Source organism: Centroberyx gerrardi, chromosome 17, assembly GCF_048128805.1.
Source record: "Centroberyx gerrardi isolate f3 chromosome 17, fCenGer3.hap1.cur.20231027, whole genome shotgun sequence".
In the NCBI taxonomy this organism is placed as follows: domain Eukaryota; kingdom Metazoa; phylum Chordata; class Actinopteri; order Beryciformes; family Berycidae; genus Centroberyx; species Centroberyx gerrardi.
In genome coordinates this window covers 2,195,188-2,217,385 of record NC_136013.1, presented here as the reverse complement: position 1 = coordinate 2,217,385, position 22,198 = coordinate 2,195,188, and the positions used below count along the sequence as shown (strand labels likewise).

Sequence of the window (22,198 nt, the reverse complement as noted above, 5' to 3'; positions counted from 1 at the left end):
GTAGCAAGTTTCTGACTCCATCGTCCGACTTTGGAGGGCGTTCATGTGAAATTTCCAAGTAGGGAATTTGTTTTTCAGATAACTTCGATTTGCGCATTAATGCACAATTAGACAACTATATAGACACAATCTCTGGCCCCGCCCACAATCAGTCACAATAGAGCGATAAATCGACCGAGTCGCTCAGTGTGAACCTGAACACACCAAGTGGAGACTCCAAATGTAAGGAAATAAAAAAGGACAAAATTGTAAAACTGTAAAAACGTGTGTTTTTATATAAACAAAATGAATCTTCATAAAATATTCAAACACCATGCTGTACAAAACGAAGCTGAGCCGCAGCGGAGAAAACAGACTGAACTCTGCAGAACCTTTTGGGAAACGTTCCAATATTTTCATTTACCTGCTAAAGTTTGTTAAAATGTAGAAACATGCACACACACACATTCTGCTGTCATGACTGGAGACACGAGAGGCGTGTATCATGCTGACATACTAACATACAAATCACATGTTAACATGCAGATCACATGTTCCCTTGACTGTGAGGCAGAGGTGACGGAGAAAACATTATTTCTCCCACAAAATGTAAACATCATTTAAAGAGATAATAGGAGATTTTTCAACAAGCGATCGAGGCAAATTTGCGAAAAGAACACAGAGAACGTCTCCAGCTGTGACGACTGACTGCAATTTTTGTTTACATTTTGCAAATTATGAGCAAATGCCCCAAAACGTGCAGCATGGTCAATAAAATAATGTTGCTTTTCTCCAGATTTTGTTCAGCTGATCAGTTTAGATCAGTTTTGAATTTCAGCCATAAGAGGTTCTACTCTGTCATAAAAAAACATTATCAACAATTCAATCATTTTCAAATGTAAAAAACAAAATAAAAAATACACTTTCACATTCTCTTTTATACAATCTTCTAGCATGACCTGGCAGTGCAACCTGTCTCAACGCTAGAGGAAATACATGAATCAGATAAAATACTGTATGTGACATTCTTGATATTTTCTAAAAGGTAAATAAACTTTCATCCTGAAACTAACAGCAGGAAACAGTGAACAGGAGGTCGGGAGGTCAGGAGCAGCAGAGTTTCTTCTTCACCACTTGAATTTCATGAACTTCCTTGGAGCGTCTGAACGGAGGAAGGAGAGAGAAGAAGAGAGAAACATCACAACGTGGTGAAAAACATGGAAATCAGGCACTGGACTGAACTGGCAGCAAGATAAAGAGAGTATGAACATTTTGAAAGAAGAAAACACAGAAGAGAAAACAAGGGGGATTCTCTCTTTGGGATCTACAGTTTAATATTATCAGCTTCCTGTTAGCTTGATCATTAAGTCGATATATTGAGACGGCAACAGCAGGAAAAAACGTAGAAAACTGCATCTGGGCAATTTCTTTCTTGTTCTTAAGTCAATATTCATTTTGTCTAGTTTCCTTTATATGCATATCTTTCTATGAACAGGTAAAAAATAATTGCCAGGATCCATTTTTCAAAGCTCTACCATTTTTTTTCCTGTTGGTGGGAAAAAAAACGATCGCCATTTCTCTAAATTCTACCAAATTCTTTCCTTCCCATTTTTTTTTTATCTCCATAGAAAACAGACAGAAAGAGCAGAAAACAGCTGAGAAACCCAAACCAGGAAGTGTAAAGCGTGTCTGAGGGAGTGTGGATGTGCTGCCGTTCGTCTCGTACCTTCAGGAACAGAGTCCAGCGTGGTCAGGTGACACAGACTGGTGGAGCTGACGGTTTCCTTCCACATTTTACCTGACAAACACAGAATGTTAACGAGGATTATTTCACACAACCTGCAACTTCAAGGAAAAATCCTCTTCCACTGTTTGATCTGATCAATCTGTGATGTTCAACACATCTCAGGAGTTATTTAGTGATGAAGTGTTGGGATTTACTATTTTGCTGAACCCACTTTCCCTCAACCTGCCTGGTCTACTTCTACTGCAGTTAGTGATTTACTACGTTTCCCAGAATGCCTTTCAACAAGCCCCGGAGAAGAGGGAGAGAGAGATAACGATACTGGAGCGAGAGTTTTTCCTGTCGAGAAAAAGTGAGAGTCTCTCCTCTTCCTCAAACCCCCAGCCTGTCTCTCTGCTGCAGTGCATTCTGGTCTCTCTCCTGCTCCTGCAGTGCATTCTGGTCTCTCTCCTGCTCCTGTGGTGGAGAAACTGGTCTCTCTCCTCTTCTACGATGGATTTCTCCCTGTATGATTGTTGAACGTCTCTCGGTGCAAAATGGCGGCTCTAGAAAGAAGCCCTCGCTCTTTGATTCTGAGGGACTGACACCAAAACCTGACGTTTACCGCTGATGTTTTACATCCTGAAACATTTTCTCATATCAAACTCCACTGTAGCTGCTGGAAACATCTGGAGGTGACGTCACCTCGTCTACGATTGGCCGGTTATCCACCAAGAAGAAAAACAACTAACTACTGGATGGAGGCAGGGATGCGAGGCCTGAAGGAGGGTTTTACCTCTGAGCTGCATGTTCTCATCGGTTCTGGCCTTGAGTGACAGCTTCCTGTTGTCACCAAGAGACGCCGAGCCGGACGGGCCGCTGTCATGACCGGCTGACTCCACCTCGACCTGACGGTGACGCCGCGCCTTGGAGGCCTGAGGACACACACACACACACAAAATAATAATAATTTAAAAAATAATAAAAAGGGTCCAAAGTCTCAATTCGCATTTATCCAAGGGGCAACAAATTAACAAAAAAATTACACAAAATTTTCTGTTTTTCTGTTTTCTATTTTGATATTAAATTATCGTTACCGATCGATCATCGTTTCATTATTACCGATATGCCAATCGGTAATAATGAATTCTGTAAACTAAAATCAAGACATTTGATGATACACAATTAGTTGTGCGGTCCGACCTAAAACTGTCTGGTAACAGATGTAGGTTTGTTTTGTTAACATGTTTATACACTTAATTCATCTAAATCGAACAAAATGTAACGTGAAGTTGTGATTATCATCTGAGCTTCAATAAAAACATAAAAACAGATGTAGACGAACCTCGACCGCCTGTCCGTAGGACTTGGACTTGATGGAGGCGAGAAGTTCGGCTCGTCTGGAGCTCTGAGGAGAGACAGAGAGGAGGAGTCAGGACTGCAGCGCCGCCTGCTGGTCAACACTGATACTGCACGTTTTAACAGGCGCAGCCAGCAAGGAAAGAAGGACTCCGTTTAATTCACTTCAGTTCAAATATTCAGTGTCCTGCAAGAGAAGTCCAGCTGGCATGTGGGGTTTAAATCTTTGGTGACATCACCAAAGATCAGCCAATAGCAGATGGCAATTTCAGCAGCTTTTTACCATTAGACGCCAGGCTTCACACAGATTTGGGTTTGGGGGTTTAGTTCTGCTTTAATGGTATCATTTCTGCTGATATAAAATCTAAACCCCGGTCATGACCTTTAACCTTTAAGACAATCTAAGAGCAGTCAGAGAGCGGCTGCGGGACCGTTCAGCTCCGGACAGCAGACGGGACGTCACCGTGTGTCGATCCTGCAGGACGCTTTCTGAACGCACCTGCTCCTCTTCTTCCAGTTATTCCTCAACGGTTTTGCCTGACCTCACGCCGCCGCTCATCCATCATCGGACATTTTGACCAGCTGGAGTTGGAACACTTTGACGAGGCGCCGTCCCGCAGCTCAGACTTAACGATAAGATGAATTATAACTCGCCTCTTGCTGAGCGGACGTTCCCTCCCCGCCGTCTGCGTCAGCTTCACATGGAGCCGTCTGAGATCACAGGACAAACACATCAGCAGACTGTAACGTATGAGGAGAATACAACTGAGAAAACATTAATAATTCAATATTAACGTTTATCGTCTTTCACTGGAATTATATTGTGATGATATGAAGATGTTTTGATATCGTGACACAATTCTGCTGTCCAACTTGATGACAAGAAAATGTTCTTTAAAACTCTTTTTACATACATGAGCCATATTGTGATATATATTGATATATAGAAATATATAGAATATATAGAAAATAGAGAGACAGACCCGTAGAGAGACAGACCCCTAGAGAGACAGACCCCTAGAGAGACAGACCCGTAGAGAGACAGACCCCTAGAGAGACAGACCCCTAGAGAGACAGACCCCTAGAGAGACAGACCCCTAGAGAGACAGACCTGTAGTGAGACAGACCCCTAGAGAGACAGACCCGTAGAGAGACAGACCCCTAGAGAGACAGACCCGTAGAGAGACAGACCCCTAGAGAGACAGACCCCTAGAGAGACAGACCCGTAGAGAGACAGACCCGTAGAGAGACAGACCCCTAGAGAGACAGACCCGTAGAGAGACAGACCCATAGAGAGACAGACCCGTAGTGAGACAGACCCCTAGAGAGACAGACCCCTAGAGAGACAGACCCCTAGACAGACCCGTAGAGAGACAGACCCCTAGAGAGACAGACCCCTAGAGAGACAGACCCCTAGAGAGACAGACCCCTAGAGAGACAGACCCCTAGAGAGACAGACCTCTAGAGAGACCCATAGAGCGACAGACCCCTAGAGAGACAGACCCGTAGAGAGACAGACCCGTAGAGAGACAGACCCCTAGAGAGACAGACCCCTAGAGAGACAGACCCCTAGAGAGACAGACCCGTAGAGAGACAGACCCCTAGAGAGACAGACCCCTAGAGAGACCCATAGAGAGACAGACCCGTAGAGAGACAGACCCCTAGAGAGACCCATAGAGAGACAGACCCATAGAGAGACAGACCCGTAGAGAGACAGACCCCTAGAGAGACAGACCCGTAGAGACAGACCCCTAGAGAGACAGACCCCTAGAGAGACAGACCCGTAGAGAGACAGACCCGTAGAGAGACAGACCCCTAGAGAGACAGACCCCTAGAGAGACAGACCCCTAGAGAGACAGACCCCTAGAGAGACAGACCCGTAAAGAGACAGACCCCTAGAGAGACAGACCCCTAGAGAGACAGACCCCTAGAGAGACAGACCCGTAAAGAGACAGACCCATAGAGAGACAGACCCATAGAGAGACAGACCCATAGAGAGACAGACCCCTAGAGAGACAGACCCCTAGAGAGACAGACCCATAGAGAGACAGACCCATAGAGAGACAGACCCGTAAAGAGACAGACCCGTAGTGAGACAGACCCCTAGAGAGACAGACCCCTAGAGAGACAGACCCTTAGAGAGACAGACCCCTAAAGAGACAGACCCCTAGAGAGACAGTAGAGAGACAGACCCGTAGAGACAGACCCCGTAGAGAGACAGACCCGTAAAGAGACAGACCCGTAGTGAGACAGACCCCTAGAGAGACAGACCCGTAGAGAGACAGACCCCTAGAGAGACAGACCTCTAGAGAGACAGACCCGTAGAGAGACAGACCCCTAGAGAGACAGACCTGTAGAGAGACAGACCCCTAGAGAGACAGACCCGTAGAAACGTCTCACCTTCTGTTTCTGCCACTTGTGGAAGTCCAGCACGGTGTTGCGGAGCTGAGGCAGCAGGTCTCTCCGGATCAGGTTGACGGACGGATCCGGCTCGCCGGCAGACGAGGAGATGGACGTCTTCAGCCGCTCGTAGTGTTCGTGGACGTTGGACAGCTCCTGCAAGAAGCCGGATCACGACACCGCTTCAGACGCGGAAACATTTGCATTTGAATGGTTTAAATCCAAAAATGCTACATATCTGTTTTTTTTGGGGGGGGGAAATTGTTGCCTGAAATTGGGAATTGATCCGGTAATTTTTCCAGAAACACAAATGATTCTATCCTCAGAAATGCTGAAAGCCAGTAGTTTTCAATCCTGGTCCTCGGGGAGACGGACCAGGATGGGTATGATCTTGTCTGCCTGATTTTGGAATGAAAGTCTTTCTGTCCATCTGTCTGTCTTTCTTTCCGTCTTTCTTTTTTTCTGTATCTATCCATGTACCTTGGTATGTGTCTCTCTACCTAAATACAACATGTCAAGGTGTCATTAAAGTCACAATGAGATTAAAAATCACTTTTTCACCTTGTTAGCTAATTTTCCACGTCATAATATACATCTGTTTAACAATAACCAAAATATGTACAAATATTTATTGTTTTTATATCAAATCCAATTACTTTTTCTTCCTGTAAGAGTGTGTCTTTATCTTCATTCTCCACCAGGAGGCGACACACTCACATACTTTTAACCTCCCATCCTCTGCTCCTCCCATCAAATAAAACTTTCTCCAAATGCCTAACTGATCTCCCATTGGTTTACACATTTGATTGATCCCTCGCTGCGTTTTGTCCCGCCCCAACATCCTGTTCCAACTGGAAATACGTCAAATTGCAGACACAGGATGTTCTTAAAATGCTGTTTCACTGTGACTTTTTAAAAGAAGTCAGATCAAATCAAATCAGATCAGATCAGATCAGATCTTCCTCCTCCTCCTCCTCCTCCTCTTCCTCCTCACCTCCAGCAGATCCACGCTGAACAGCTCCTGCGGACGAGACGCTCGCTCCATGAAGCTCTCACACAGCGGCAACCTTTCAGTTTTCCTCTTCACTCTGAAAAACAGCTGCCAGGAGAGGAGAAGAAGAAGAAGAAGAAGAAGATGAAGAAGAAGAAGGAGTTAGTTGCAGTTAAATAATGGAGTTTTCTTTTTTTTTTTTTTTAGGAGTTTACAAGGTGGAGTGCTGCGGGAATCCCTCAGTCAAAAGTTTGGACACACCACATTTTTCTTTATTTTTACTATTTTTCCACATTTCAGAATAACAGTAAAGACATCAAAACTATGAAATAACACAAATGGAATTGTGCAGTGACCAAAAAAGTGTCAAACAAATCAAAACTATCTTATATTTTAGAATCTTTGCCTTGATGGAAAGACAAAGGCTTTGGAAAGAAATTCATACATAGGATCAACTTCACTATTTATATTTGTCTAAGAAACTCATTTCAAGCATTTGAGCAGAAGACTTTAGATCAAAATGGCTTTAAGAGAATGAAAAACAGAGAACATTCAATCAGGTGTGTCCAGACTGTTGACTGGCAGTGTGTGTGTGTGTGTGTGTGTGTGTGTGTGTGTGTGTGTGTGTGTGTGTGTATAATGTTGTGTATTCTCCTGTTGTGCAGCCTCACCGGTCCTGGCATGGCGGTGAAGTAGAAGGCCTTGCGATGCAGCAGCTGTCGCAGGATGTAGACGGCGTCGAGGTGCTGAGCCTCCGCGGCGTCGACCTCAAACTTCTTCACCTCCTCCCAGTCCTTCAGGGCGAGGCGGATCTGGACACCACAGAAGAAGAAGAAGAAGAAGTTAAAGTATGACCAACAGCAGAAAACGCACAAGGAAATATACAGAGAGAGAGTTCATAATAATAATGTGTTTGTCTTGATTGTCATGTATTTGTTTTTATTGTCATGTGTTCACTGCGAAACCAAATCCCTTAATTTTATCCCTGAAATGTCCTTAATTTCTCATTACATAAACATTAATTATCCATCAGGTTCACAGAGTCACTTGAAATTAAGGGATTTTTCATGCCTTTTGTGCAGGTTTAAGTGGAAATTAATGGAAAAGTTCTTGTCTCCCTGAATTTTACAATAAATTAGAAAGTAAGGAGTCAAGATTAAGGGGTGTTGAATGAGGTTTCGAGGGATTTCTCCTCCATTAATAACTTCCTTAATTAACTGAATGAATTAAGGGGTGAATTAATGAAAATGTAAGGTTATTTTAAGGGATTACTGGCTCGTAGAGTGTATATAAGTGAATAAAGTAAAGTAGAGAGACAGCAGAGAGGAATCTGACCGGTTCCCTGGGCTCGGCGGTTTGTGAGTGGAACAGACTGTAGAGCAGGTAGAGTCCGCCGACTCGGATCTGGAAGGTGAACGGAGGCAGGAAGAAGCTGCAGGCCGAGTCCAGAACCTGCTGGCTGAACGCCCGCCTCTCCGAGCTGAGCGTCCCGCTGAGAGACACGAGACACGACATCATATTTACATCCTGGGTCAGCTGCTACACTCCTGTTCCCTAAAATAGTCAGACTCCAGTCACAGTGTTAAATCCAAGAGACTTGACTTGATGCATGAAGAGAAGACTTGAGACTTGACTTGACTTGGGTTCTGGTGACTTGGGACTTGACTCTGACTTGTACTTTGATGACTTGAAAAGGTTTCTAAAGTCTTGACTTGAGATCTTGTGTTTGTGTAAATGACTCAGATTGAAAGTGATGAGATTTGTTCCAGCAGACGACTGAATTTAAATTCTGTTTTCTGAATTTGTATGGAATGATTGAATTTATTGAAGTTGAAACTGATTATAGAAATCAAACTCATGATGCTCTTACCAAGTTTTTATCCTATTAAAACCATATTGCATTGAAAAGTCCTAGATATTTAGTTTTCTTTAAGATATTAAATTGATACTGGACTCTTGATTTGTTCTGACTTGACTTGCTGTTCTACATTTAGACTTGAGACTTGACATTAATGACATGGACCTGACTTGGTAATCTACATTTAGACTTGGGACTTGACTTGAGCCTCAAGACTTGAGGCTGACATTTTTCTAACATACAACAATATTTCCCAGGCTATATAATAAATATGGGTATGTAACATAACGTAATAAATATATTTTAGTTATAGTGGAGTATGACAGAACTTACTAGAAAATGTGTGAGAACTTCATCTCCCTCCAGATTTCGGAGAAAACCTCGAAGCGGACGGAGTCGCTCTGCTGGAAGCGGCTCAGCAGCTGCTCACAGTCTGACTTCAGCTGTTTCCTACAGTAATCCATCTCCTTCCGCTGTCTGGTGACCTCTGACCTTCTGTTAAAATGTCACTGAATAAAACTGTGCTACCAACGATTAGATTTAATCCATTTTAAAACTAGAAACGGTTACAATCCTGAGCTGCGCGCATGTAAACATACGATTCTACAACAACGGCTGTCGAGTGCTGCTCGCGTCATCAGACGCCGACATGTCGGTGATGATGCGTTCGGGTGTCCTCCTCGGTCTGTAGTTTTCCGTTTCCTTGAGCTTGAACATAATAGAAACAAGAAATACCAGTGGCAGTGAATTTGAATTGAGAAAACCGAAATTTAAGTAATTGAAAAGGTAAATTAGATAACAGTTCAAGCCACTGCATTCAATTTCAAAATGTTTCTCACAAATAAAATTGTTGTATTTATTTATTGAATTCATCGGTTCCATATGAGCATAACAAATTCAAATGTGTACAATTCAGATACAATCTTTGCTGGAATTAATCTTTTTCCACTGCAATAAACTATATTATCTTGTTCGTGTGGTTAATTTACAAGTTCACAAGTTTAGGAGGAGTCTTTGAACGCACCACACGGATATGAGTCACCATTTGCGGAAGTAAACAATCCTCGGCTGACGTGGGAAGGTGTCACATCATCCAGCCCGTCCGGTTGAACTGGAATAGAAGTTATTTCGATCGTTTGTAGAAGATTTCTAACAGCGACGCTGCTCCAACTGCTGTCTGGTTTAAATAAAGTTAAATGGGATTTATCGGCGCGGTCTAGACTTCGGGATATTATTCGGTCGTTGAAGAGGCTTCGCCTAAAAGCTGCGGCTCTGAAAGAAAATGGCGGAAGTCGAGGAGGCCAGCAAGCCGTTCGCGGGTCTGTCCGACGTGTCCATCTCGGAGGATATTCCCGTTGAGGGAGACATCTCCGTCCCGGTCGGCTCCTCCAAACAGGACGATGAGTACTCCACCCTGGACGAGCCGGTGAAGGACACCATCCTGCGGGACCTGAAGGCGGTGGGCAACAAGTTCGTCCACGTCATGTACCCGAAGAAGAGCTCGGCGCTGCTGCGGGACTGGGACCTGTGGGGCCCGCTGCTGCTGTGCGTCGCCCTGGCGCTGATGCTGCAGGGCGGCTCGGCGGACAGCAAGGACGACGGCGGCCCGCAGTTCGCCGAGGTGTTTGTCATCATCTGGTTCGGCTCCATCATCATCACCCTGAACTCCAAGCTGCTGGGCGGGACCATCTCCTTCTTCCAGAGCCTCTGCGTGCTCGGGTACTGCGTCATGCCGCTCACCGTGGCCATGGTGGTGTGCCGGGTCGTCCTGCTCGGCGGGTCCGGCACAGTGAGCTTCGTCGTCCGGCTGGTCGTGGTCACCGCCTCGTTCGGCTGGTCCACCTTCGCCTCCACGGCTTTCCTCGCCGACAGCCAGCCGCCCAACCGCAAAGCCCTGGTGGTCTACCCGGTGTTCCTCTTCTACTTCGTGATCGGATGGATGATCCTCACCTTCTCCCCCTCTCAGTGAAACAACTGGGAAGAAAGGACTTTGACTGTGAATGAACTGAGATGGGCATGGTTCTTCTGGAATGAGGGAACTAAAATAAACACCAATATCTCCTTTTGAATGAAGATTGACTACTGAACTGACTACTTTTGTGGCGTGTAAAAGCCTCTGAAACAGCATTTAGACTATGTGACACCAAAAAAAATACCAATCTAACTCCTTTTTTTAGGGGGTGCCAGCTTCTCCAGACACTGTGGAGTCCATAATGACCCAGACAGAGGGTCATTATGGCAAACAGAGAGTGAAAAAGCCTGACCATGCATTCATACTTTGCCAGTTTGTGTCCTAAATGTGTGACACGCTGTGTGAAATGATGTAAAATGACTTGTGGATGGAAATGCTCTATGAATGTGTGAAAAGGGCTGCTTGTTTCTTCTCCCAGCCACTCTGGGTGCGTTTGAAAGCTCTTACTGTGTAACATTCAGAGGTGAAACGGTCACTTCACACACCGGCCGTTACCTTCAAGCTTGTTTTTGATTGTATGTTAAGAAACCAAGTCAGTTTAATCACCAAGAACAGGGATTTGTCCTGGTGTAACTGGTGCAGAAATATACTGACAATAACTTACATTCACACTACATTCTACATGTTGGCTGTTTATCTGATGCTTCTTATCCAGAACGGGGAAACTGCACCTAAAACACTTGGTAAAACCTGTTAAACCTGTTAAAAACAGCTATTAGCGATGTATCTTTCATTCCATGCTCCATTCAGTAGTTTGTTTTTAGTAGTTTGGTTTGTATTTTTCTTCTTGGTGGATAACCGGCCAATCGTAGACGAGGTGACGTCACCTCCAGATGTTTCCAGCAGCTACAGTGGAGTTTGATATGAGAAAATGTTTCAGGATGTAAAACATCAGCGGTAAACGTCAGGTTTTGGTGTCAGTCCCTCAGAATCAAAGAGCGAGGGCTTCTTTCTAGAGCCGCCATTTTGCACCAAGAGACGTTCAACAATCATACAGGGAGAAATCCATCGTAGAAGAGGAGAGAGACCAGTTTCTCCACCACAGGAGCAGGAGAGAGACCAGAATGCACTGCAGCAGAGAGACAGGTTGAGGTTTGAGTAAAAGGAGAGCCTCACTTTTTCTCGACAGCAAAAACTCTCACGTCACTATCGTTATTATCTCTCTCTCTACCTACAGGTAAAACCCACAGCTGAAAACAAGTCCACTCTTCTCTGGGGGTTGTTGAAAGGGATTTTGGGAAACGTAGGAAATCACAAACTGCAGTAGAAGTAGACGAGGCAGGTTGAGGGAAAGTGGGTTCACTGAAAAAGTAAATCCCAACACTTCATCACAAAGTAACTGCTGGAATGTGTTGAACATCACAGACTGATGAGATCTAACAGTGGAAGAGGATCTGAGGGGATTTTTCCTTTTTAAATTTACAAAGTGTTTTGAGTTTCTGAACTCAAAATTCCTGTTGATGGTCGTCAGTTTGAGCTTTCAGACTAATCCAGATGCTGTTGTCTCTCTCCCTGCTTCTCCTACCTATAATACTTCCTGGTCAGAATGCCTGATAATCCCAAACTCTGTTGATTTTCACCATCTGCTAAACTGTCAAATGACCTTTGACCCCCTCTGGACGGTGTAGTGTCTTCTCACTTCTCTCCATTAAAGATCTTCTCTTCCTGCTCTTCTCCCAAAACATTTGGGATATTTTTTTTAATTTTTTGGTTTAATTTAGATGTACTAATATACATTAACAAACAGATGAAAAACTAAAATAAAATTTATTTGATCAGCAGTGGTTATGAACTGTGTTTTTTGAATCCACATCCAGGCTCAAGCCTAAATGTATATTACCAAGTCAAGTCCATGTCATTAATGTCAAGTCTCAAGTCTAAATGTAGAACAGCAAGTCAAGTCAGAACAAATCAAGAGTCCAGTATCAATTTAATATCTTAAAGAAAACTAAATATCTAGGACTTTTCAATGCAATATGGTTTTAATAGGATAAAAACTTGGTGAGAGCATCATGAGTTTGATTTCTATAATCAGTTTCAACTTCAATAAATTCAATCATTCCATACAAATTCAGAAAACAGAATTTAAATTCAGTCGTCCGCTGGAACAAATCTCATCACTTTCAATCTAAGTCATTTACACAAACACAAGATCTCAAGTCAAGACTTTAGAAACCTTTTCAAGTCATCAAAGTACAAGTCAGAGTCAAGTCCCAAGTCACCAGAACCCAAGTCAAGTCGAGTCTCGAGTCTTCTCTTCATGCATCAAGTCTCAAGCTATTAGTATCGTGACTTGAGTCCACACTTGTGGTCCCTAGTGTAGGAAGTGAAGATATCCGGCCAACTTTATTTATTTAGTGCTTTAAAGGAGTTAAAGTGCTTTTCAAAATGGGGGAGATTACAGAACAGGGAAAAGGAGACGGAGCTGGAACATCAACAGCAAAAATTAAGATGTGAAAGAAATAAGAGCGTGATTAAAAGTACAAAATAAGAGCAAAACAGCAAATGTGCAAATGTATCTGACTACCCATATAGTCAGATGCTGATACTCAACTATACACATACAGTATATATTCACACCACCAGTCAACAGTCTGGACCCACCTGACTGAATGTTATGTGTTTCTCATTCTCTTAAAGCCATTTTGATCTAAAGGCTTCTGCTTAAATGCTTGAAATTAGTTTCTTAGTCAAATATAAATAGTGAAGTTGATCCTATGTATGAATTTCTTTCCAACGCCTTTGCCTTTCCATCAAGGCAAAAAAATCTAAAATATAAGATAGTTTGGATTTGTTTAACACTTTTTTGGTCACTGCATAATTCCATTTGTGTTGTTTCACAGTTTTGATGTCTTAACTGTTATTCTAAAATGTGGAAAATAGTAAAAATAAAGAAAAATGTGGTGTGTCCAAACTTTTGACTGTTAGTGTATACAGTATGAGATCAGAGTTGTTTTCACAGAAGAATCATCACTTCTCTGCTTCTCCTCCTCGTTGCCTTTTTAGGAAGTCGGCATCTAAAGTTGCATTTCCAGCGTCTTCTGCACCCAGAGAGACTTTTCTTCTTCACCAAACCAGAAGAGATCAAAAATAAAAGCTTACATCAAGCTGATCAATCAAACACATCTGATACTTCTGTTTATTGGGAAGACACACAGCCTGGTTAGACAATGAAGAATTTAGTTTGACTGACTCTACTGGAGGCGATGTCATATTTGGTAGTTATAGAGAATAGAAAATAGGAGTTAGTTATTAATGTCACTTGTCACAAAGACCTTTATCACTGTTTCAAATCATTACGATTAATCATCCATACTCTATACTATAACTCATCCATACTCTATACTTTAATTTTATTTTATAATGCTTGGCTCTTGTTAAAACGAATTTGTTATTGATAATAATTTGTACCATTATTGAATATGTTTATTAGTATTTTTTTTTAAACTTGAACAATCACAACATTATCACTGGGCCTCCAAACATAAACCTTAACATTGCACTTATGATGCAAAGTACAGCTTGTATATAAACAACAGAAGCATCGGGGAAATCAATAAAAAAAACAGAAAACAAGGCAAGGTATAAAGAGAAATAAATAAAATAAACTACACTGAATTTCTTTTCAAGTATAGCCTATGTCTTTATTGCATTCTATTGCATAGTTGATTGTTTTACTATTTAATTATTTTTTATATTTTATTGTAAAGCACTTTGTAACTTCGTTTTGAAAGGTGTCATACAAATAAAGTTGATTATCATTATTATTATCATTATGTACATAAAAAAAACACCCGTTATTTCCCTAAACAATATACGTCATCTCAGCGCGACGTCGGTATGTGAGGAAGTACAGCGTCCCTTGGTCCAGAAGCGGTCAGCTAGCAGCTAGCCGCGTCCGCATTCATAACCTCTTCAATAACAGCCTTAACTCGCTCATTTGCACCGTATTACATTTAGCCGAAGTGTCGAGAAGTTTCCCCTAAACGACACAAATGTGACTTTATCCGGCTTTTCCCTCCCCGACGCGGGCTGAGCTGCAGCTTTATCCGTCGCGGGGTGTGTAGCTTGCCATGCTACTCATGGAGGAATTCCCACAACTTCCACCAGAAGTTTGGGTCTGCGTCTTTCGGTTCCTGACCACCGAGGAGAAACACACCGTCCGCACCTGCTGCAAGTACCTGAAGAAGCTCATCGACCACCCGTCCCTGTGGAAGGACTTCACGGTGATTCTGTCTGACGTCCGCCGCTACAACTACGGCTTCTGGAGCGCCCTGCACAGCCGCAAGATCACCCGGGTCGCGGTGCGGCATTTGCGGCGAAGAGAATGGCGGCGGCTCGTGAAGTTCCTCCCGAGCCTGACCGCTATCGTGTTCGTGGACGGCGGGCGGCTGTACAAGGAGAAGTACCTCGATAACCTGAGCAGCTTCCCCGGTCTGAGGGAGCTGGGGGTGCGGAACGCCACCTGGTACGAGCCCATGCTGGGGCAGAGTCTGACCGAGCACCTGCAGTACCAGCTGACGCACCTGAGCGTGTGCAACGTCCGCCTCACCTGCACGGTGGACTTCATCTACGCCGTGTCCCACCTGTTGAACCTGCAGCACCTGCTGTACCACCAGCAGGGGGACGGGTTCGGGCTGCCGGACGGGGTGCGGCCCGTGCCCCGGAATGTTTTCCACCACATGCTGTTCAAGCTGAAGAAGCTGAAGCACCTGTCCTGGGGCATGAGGGGGGAGCCGTCCGACCCGCTGCCCGACGACTACTTCAGCCCGCCCAACCCCTTCCAGCAGACAGGTGAGCTCAGGAAGACGGGAACACAACCTGAACCTCACCTGGGAGCTGCTGTCTCCTCCTCCTGACTCCTGTCTCCTCCTCCTGTCTCTTTCTTTCTTTCTTTCTTTCTTAACCTTACAAAAAGGCAGAGGTGTGACCAAGTCAACTTTGTTCTAGTCCCAAGTCAGTCTTGTTTGTGAGAAGTTTGACTCTGTAAATGGTCGTTAGAGTTATGAATGCAGCTGAGAGGAAATCTCTTGCCTGTGGTTTAAATTGCATGCGTTGTGTTTGAATGTAATGCAGTTAGGAGTCTAGTCTTAAATTCTTAAAGTCTTGAATTCTTAGAGGTCTTAAAAATGTTTCCAGCTTCTTCTTGGTGTGCTGAAATCGTCCCAGTCACACCAAAGGGCTTTACATACCATCATATACATGTTATATATATACTACATGTATATATACACACATCATATACATCCTATACTACATCATATTAGAGCTGCAACGATTAATCGATTAGTTGTCAACTATTAAATTAATCGCCAACTATTTTGATAATCGATTAATCGGTTTGAGTAATTTTTTAAGAAAAATAAGTCAAAATTCTCTGATTCCAGCTTCTTAAATGTGAATATTTTCTGGTTTCTTTACTCCTCTATGACAGTAAACTGAATATCTTTGGGTTGTGGACAAAACAAGACGTTTGAGGACGTCATCTTGGGCTTTGGGAAACACTGATCGACATTTTTCACCATTTTCTGACATTTTATAGACCAAAACAACTAATCGATTAATCGAGAAAATAATCGACAGATTAATCGACAATGAAAATAATCGTTAGTTGCAGCCCTACATCATATACATACTTCATATACATCATTAACTACATCATATACATACATACATCATATGTTACATCATATACCATACTACACACAAACACGCTATGGGCAATGTAGGGTCTTCAGTCCACCTGACCTGCATGTCTTTGGGCTGTGGGAGGAGAACATGCAAACTCCACACAGAAAGGCCCGGGGCTGTGATTTTGTCCCGGCATGAGAAGTCCACACAGCAGGAAGTCCCGTGTTTTATTAAAGAACATGAAACATCTGTCCTCCCTCCCTCAGGAGTGTCCCAGTACGGCGGCCCGGCCCTGACCAGTCTGGAGCTGGTGGATTACCCAGAAACCATCCTGCCGGAGAACGCCCTGAGGAGCCTGTCCTCGCTCCGCTCTCTCACCATCCGATACAAGTACATGAGGGAGGGCATCGAGTGCCGCCTCAAGTCCTGGCTCAGTCCGCTCAGCCAGCTGGCGACGCTCACCATCATCGGTAAGTCGGGCAGTGAGTCGCTCTCTGGTTTGTTATTCAGGTTTTCCTTTAGATGTGTTTTTTGTAGATGTGTTGATTTTGGTTTCTGAGATCCAGGTTCAGTCCTGGGCCTTTTCCAGGATTATCTCTAGTAGGTGTTGCAGTTAAATAATGGCTCTTATTTACATTTTTATTCCATAATATCTGGACAATGGTGCTGCAATTGCAATTGTAAGTTCTTTGAGCGGACTGAGCAATAAAGCCAGATTATGAATTTTCAGTGTATTTACAATGTATTTTTCTAGCAGTGGGGGAAATTTTCCAGCTATGAGAGGCCATCGTAGCTAAAGTACAGTAAAGACTGTTGTTTGTATTATTAGTAGAAGTAGTAGCAGCAATAGTACTAGTTGTATGAGTAGTAGTTGTAGCAAAAGCAGTAGTGATAATGGTAGTGGTGGTAGCGGTATCAATAGTAGTAGCAGAGTAGTTGTAGCACTAGTAGTAGTAACAGTACTAGTAGTAGTAGCAGCAGTAGTAGTAACAGAGTAGTTGTAATAGTAGTAGTAGCAGTAGTAGTAGTAACAGAGTAGTTGTAATAGTAGTAGTAGCAGTAGTAGTAGGTGCAGTAGCTGTAGCAGAGTAGTAGTAGTAGTTGGTCATAATAAATCTGTAGCGGATTGATAGGATGTCACAGATATTGCAATATTTTCCACGGTGCTGAATATCTTATTGATCGACATCCCTATCAATCCCCTGCAGATTTATTATGACCAGTCTGTGGTATGGGGCAGTAAAAACCTGAATTACTGCCCCTTTAATTCTGATTTTGTGTTTCCTGGTATGAAGAGCTTCTCCCTTGGCAGGTTTTCCATGAGAAATACGTGGCAAAGAAAACATGCAAACGTTTATGTCATCCGGTCTGCTGTGTCCTCCTCTCCAGGTGGGAATTCTCTCGGCGCCTATACCACCACCATTCCCTCCAGCGTGACCCGGCTGACGCTGCGTGTCGCCATCACGCTGAAGGACATGGACTCCATCGCGCCCAAAGTCCCGGGCCTCCTGCACCTGGACATCGAGCAGAACCGCTCCAGCGGGAGTCTCTGCCGGAGAATCCCCATGCTGTTTCCTCAGCTCAGGACTCTCAGGATACGGTGAGAAACTAACTTCTGTTTGTCCGCCGGCCGCACCGGTCGGTTTGTTCCAAAGCTAATCTGATTATAAATCGCTGTAACTTTGCACTCTCTCCCATAATTTCCCTTCTCTGGTGTTCAAACCAGTTAAGAACACATGAAGAAATAGCGGAATATACACTAACAGTCAAAAGTTTGGACACACCACATTTTTCTTTATTTTTACAATTTGTTCACATTTTAGAATAACAGTAAAGACATCAAAACTATGAAATAACACAAATGGAATTACGCAGTGACCAAAAAACGTGTTAAACAAATCAAAACTATCTTATATTTTAGATTCTTTGGAAAGAAATTCATACATAGGATCAACTTCACTATTTATATTTGTCTAAGAAACTAATTTCAAGCATTTAAGCAGAAGCCTTTAGATCAAAATGGCTTTAAGAAAATGAAAAACATAGAACATTCAATCAGGTGGGTCCAAACTTTTGACTGGTAGTGTATACCCATAATCCCTTGTGTTTTTGGGGTTGTTTCCTGTAGTTGGTTGGATTATGTTCTCACTCCTAACGAACCGCACTGCAGTTCTCTTGTGAGACGCCTGAGACTCGCATTTTCAGGCATTTTGGTGCCACACCAAAGATTCATTATGGTCATTTTGTTTTATGGGACAGTAAAAATCTTACTCATTGCACTTTTTAAAGGTCCCATATTCTGCACTGTCCAGAGTTTTATTTTGTGTCTTGAGGTCCATTCAAAGCTGTGTGTGTGGTGTCATGAACCAAAAACACTCTCAATCCATTTCTCCACGTTCATTTTCCAGCATCTCTCTGAGCCTTACCAAGAACAGGCCGTTTCTGTCGCCGTGTCTTTAAGGCTCATTAATATTCACGACCCCTCTGTTCCGATTGGCTAACCGTTTCGAGAGCGAAACATGAGACGCCGCGGCCCGGCGGCTACAGGTAGGGAAAACTCTCCGGTAATAAACGATGACGACCGCTCGACCGCTTTGAAAAAAACACTTTGTTAGTCTATTATTTCTTACAGAAATGATAATGAGCGAACCTTTGTGACGCCACAAAGTTACGGAAGTCCAAACGACTCGTTTAGAGGCTCGCTGTTCTAATATGGATTGTGTGGATTTAGTTGGCGACCGTGCGTTTTGATACTTTCACCATGTTTAGATAGACCATCCATCCTGTTTTACACCAGATGGGACATTTAAGCTTTTCTCCTCTCTTGTCCCTCAGGTTTTTCCGTAGGGAACCGGAGAAGGATCTCCTAAGCCTCCACCGGTTGCGGCACCTGGTGCAGCTGGAGCTGCTGGTGGAGCGGTCCTACATCCTGAGGGACTACCTGAACGGTCACCCCTGGCCCAGCCCGGGCGTCCAGGACCTCATCAGCCAGCTGCGCGCTCTGTCCGACAACCGGATCAGCGTCATCACCACCATGCGGCAGAGAAACCCGCTGCGCGACTGCGACTGCATGTGGGAGGGAGACTGAGGAGGGGAGTCTGGGAAAAACTGGGAAGCTTTTTCTGACTTGAGAAGAGGATGGAGTCGCCACCAGAGCCTGAACCGGAGGCGGGGCCGCGCAGCAAATAAAAAAAAAAGATGTCAGAACCGTAGGATCGACTGGTGCGATTTGAAAATCGCAAGAGGCGTCACTTTTCTTCTTTGAGGGGAAAAGGAGTTAAAGACAGCCGCCTAAGTGAGGTGTACTTATGTTTTATTTAGTTCTTTAAATAACGAATCACATGAAATAGCCTGAACATAACAACCGCTTGATAGTGTCACAGTTATCTTGAGGTTAGAGCGGCAGGAGTGTGACCCGAAGCTCGCTGGTTTGAGTCTCCACACCGTCTGGATAAAATGTAGGCTGGAAAGTGAACGAGAAACGCAGCCGCCCTTGAGCAAGGCGTGTAACCCCCAAACTGGTCTGGTGGCGCTGCTCAGTGGAAACCAGTAGAAGGCTGTGGTCGTACTGGGCAGCTTCCCAGTGCGACTCTGTGGAACCGAGCGAACGTGAAGCAGGACGTCGCTGATGAAAATCCGCATGAAGGAGAGCGCTCAGCCAGACCGTTTCCTCCAAGAAGAAAGGTCAAATCAAAAGGTTGAGAACCAGCAGGTAACAACACGCCCCACTTCAGGCTCTTGTGATGTCACCGTCTCATCCTTCTCCTTCCTTTTGGCTCGGAGGTCAGAAATTTATCGTTTTCTAGCAGCACTGTCCGGACCAACTGTGCTGTAAACTTTAAAGGCAAAATATCCGCACGGTACGTTTAAATGAAGAAGAAATGTTTTGCTGAAGTGAAGTGTCACTTTAAACAGCAGGACCGGGTTAGTGAAGGGACTGGAGCTTAATCTGAACCTGAACAGTCAGACCAGTTCTTTACACACAGTACATTTTACTCCTGTAAATAATTTCCCGTTTTCTTTTGAACTGATTTTACAGTCTAACTAAAAGCTTTACTAGTGCCTAGGGCTGCAGCTAGCAATTTGCATTTTTGAATAATCAAAATTTACATTGAATATTCAAATGATCTATCACCCTTCAGAAATCAAAATGTCACTTTATGACCAAGTGCACAAAAGTTCCATACAGTGTAATCTGTCAGCCAAACATGACAGAACCAATAAACGAAATGTTTTTGAAATGTAAAAAAAAAAAAAAGAAAAAATTAAATAGACATCTTGAAGGAATTTATAAACCACTGCAGGAGTTTTTCATGCAAGTGGTTGAGACGACTCGATTTTTGCAGAGCGCTCACTGCACTTTCAATCAAGTTTCGTGCAATAGTCCCGTACTTGAGCGGTTCTTCCGTTTTCTTTTTGCGATTTTTTTTTCTTTCTTCTTTTTCTTCTGCCATTTTTCTCCTGCCAGAAGAAGAGGGCGCCTGACTGAGCAGAGGAGTGGATGAACATGAATGCATCGGCGCCCTCGTGTGGTACAACTCCAGAATGCCTGTTTATTGCGCGCACTGTTGTAATGTTATGTTGTGTCATCATAGGTGTCATTTACACTGGGGACGCGAAATGGCCGATTTTGTCCCCATCACTTTTTAAAAGCATAATTTGTTAAAAATGTTCTGAAAAATAGCTTGCACCAAGAAATGTTAACTAACAAATGAGAATGCTTTGAGAGTTTATTTGCACTTTTTTAGAGTTTATTTGGCTGCACTTGCAAAGTCTCTATTAAACATACCAGCATTTCATTCCGCTCACGTGTGGCGGACACTTTACTTAGAGATGAAATTATTTGTTGAGGTGAACAGTTTTTACAGGGAAGAGGAAGAGGGAGAGGGAGAGAGCCACTGGAGGAACAAAGGAGATTGAAGAGCAGGAGAGGGCATAGGTGTCGTTTACACCGGGGACGCTGGGACACTGATTCTGAAATCACCCAAAAACGTGCATGCGACGATCAGTAACTTTAACAAATTCTTGACACAGTTTCTTCTTGTCCAAGTTTTCCGTTCTCTCTCTGTGAACATGACGAACCAGGGCTCCAGACTGACTTTCCCACTGGTAGCACTGGTGCTACCAACTTTCTCAGCTGGTCGCACCAGCACATGATTTGGTCGCACCCTTTTTTTTTTTTCTTTTTTTTTCTTCGTAAATCTTCGTATTTCTCATTTAATTTTCAAAAACAATCGATCACAATAACGTTTAATATACAGAAGAACAAACTTAGATTATGCATTTATCATAGGCTACTATAAAGCAAGGAATCTGTCTGTCTGTGTGTCCTTCGCATATCTCGAGAACCGTTCGTCTGATCTACTTCACACTTGGCGGGTGTATTGCTGGGGACCCGAGGACGTGCAGTGTCGGATTTGGTGCAATTTGGACACGCGACACGTTCAATATTAATAAACTTTGAATAAACAAGCGAACAGCGCTCTGTGCAGCAGCAGCACTGCACTAGTAAGAGAGAAAGATGAACAAACGGAGACACCGACCGTCCTAAACAGGCAAATATGAACGATGCAATTTTACAGAATTAGACAATTACAATTAAAATATGAACAAACCATTTACAAGAAATTAAATTGAACTCAATTGACCTGCTGTAGCCTAGCCTGAACTCAAACCTTCCTCCTGGTCCGCATGCAATCAAACGCATCAAGAGAGATCGCTGCAGAGGATCGTCATTAGGTTTTGCGTCTTTGCCTCGGACAGACGGCTCGTCATGGCCGTTTTCATTTTGTTCTGAAGGCTGAACCCGCTCTGCTGCCACACTGCAGACTGGAACTACCAGCGCCACTTCAGCCAGAGGTTTGAAGTCGGGGAACATTTCTCCCAGGGAAGTGATCAGAAGTCGGCAAGACTCTCTGAACGTGGGATTTCCCGATCCTGCAAGCACTCGCTTCACCGGGAGGAAATCCCGCAGCATGCGCTCCTTCTGCAGCAGGGGCGCGGAGCTGCACCCCTCTGTGACCCGTAGTGGTCACAGAGGGGCGCGGAGCTGCACCCCTCTGTGACCCGTAGAGGTCACTGAGGGGCGCGGAGCTGCACCCCTCTGACCCGTAGAGGTCACTGAGGGGTGCGGAGCTGCACTCCTCTGTGACCCGTAGAGGTCACTGAGGGGCGCGGAGCTGCACTCCTCTGTGACCCGTAGAGGTCACTGAGGGGCGCGGAGCTGCACCCCTCTGTGACCCGTAGAGGTCACTGACGCGCTCCAAGGAGAGTGAGATCAAAGAC

At 44.0% G+C, this 22,198-nt stretch overlaps 3 protein-coding genes across 3 annotated transcripts; 2 read left to right on the top strand and 1 right to left on the bottom strand.

Annotated features, from left to right (window-relative positions):
• Nucleotides 1-273: 273 nt before the first annotated feature.
• snapc1b (small nuclear RNA activating complex, polypeptide 1b) lies at nt 274-8,909 on the bottom strand. Its single transcript, XM_071921756.2, has 10 exons — nt 8,644-8,909; nt 7,788-7,944; nt 7,124-7,264; nt 6,456-6,560; nt 5,462-5,617; nt 3,716-3,772; nt 3,048-3,110; nt 2,499-2,637; nt 1,706-1,777; nt 274-1,141 (listed from the first exon to the last, which is right to left on the bottom strand). Exons 1-10 carry the CDS (start codon nt 8,772-8,774, stop codon nt 1,107-1,109), a joined length of 1,056 nt encoding a protein of 351 aa, XP_071777857.2. The 5' UTR covers nt 8,775-8,909; the 3' UTR covers nt 274-1,106.
• A 460-nt stretch (nt 8,910-9,369) lies between these two features.
• Nucleotides 9,370-11,950, top strand: yipf6 (Yip1 domain family, member 6). The gene has a single exon (XM_071921757.2). It carries the CDS (start codon nt 9,593-9,595, stop codon nt 10,277-10,279), a length of 687 nt encoding a protein of 228 aa, XP_071777858.1. The 5' UTR covers nt 9,370-9,592; the 3' UTR covers nt 10,280-11,950.
• A 2,131-nt stretch (nt 11,951-14,081) lies between these two features.
• On the top strand, nt 14,082-19,529 carry LOC139929019 (uncharacterized). The gene is made up of 4 exons (XM_071921759.2): nt 14,082-15,076; nt 16,180-16,383; nt 17,303-17,513; nt 18,749-19,529. Exons 1-4 carry the CDS (start codon nt 14,356-14,358, stop codon nt 18,999-19,001), a joined length of 1,389 nt encoding a protein of 462 aa, XP_071777860.1. The 5' UTR covers nt 14,082-14,355; the 3' UTR covers nt 19,002-19,529.
• Nucleotides 19,530-22,198: the final 2,669 nt, after the last annotated feature.

What these genes read in the sequence shown, in the direction of transcription:
- snapc1b (XM_071921756.2), bottom strand. Translation starts at nt 8,774, where the DNA reads ATGGATTACTGTAGGAAACAGCTGAAGTCAGACTGTGAGCAGCTGCTG. An exon ending in TCACCGCCATGCCAGGACCG is followed by an intron (nt 6,561 to 7,123) that starts GTGAGGCTGCAC and finishes CTCTCCTGGCAG; the next exon opens with CTGTTTTTCAGAGTGAAGAG. An exon ending in GCTGGACTCTGTTCCTGAAG is followed by an intron (nt 1,142 to 1,705) that starts GTACGAGACGAA and finishes TCCTCCGTTCAG; the next exon opens with ACGCTCCAAGGAAGTTCATG.
- yipf6 (XM_071921757.2), top strand. Translation starts at nt 9,593, where the DNA reads ATGGCGGAAGTCGAGGAGGCCAGCAAGCCGTTCGCGGGTCTGTCCGAC.
- LOC139929019 (XM_071921759.2), top strand. Translation starts at nt 14,356, where the DNA reads ATGCTACTCATGGAGGAATTCCCACAACTTCCACCAGAAGTTTGGGTC. An exon ending in CAACCCCTTCCAGCAGACAG is followed by an intron (nt 15,077 to 16,179) that starts GTGAGCTCAGGA and finishes TCCCTCCCTCAG; the next exon opens with GAGTGTCCCAGTACGGCGGC. An exon ending in CTCAGGACTCTCAGGATACG is followed by an intron (nt 17,514 to 18,748) that starts GTGAGAAACTAA and finishes CTTGTCCCTCAG; the next exon opens with GTTTTTCCGTAGGGAACCGG.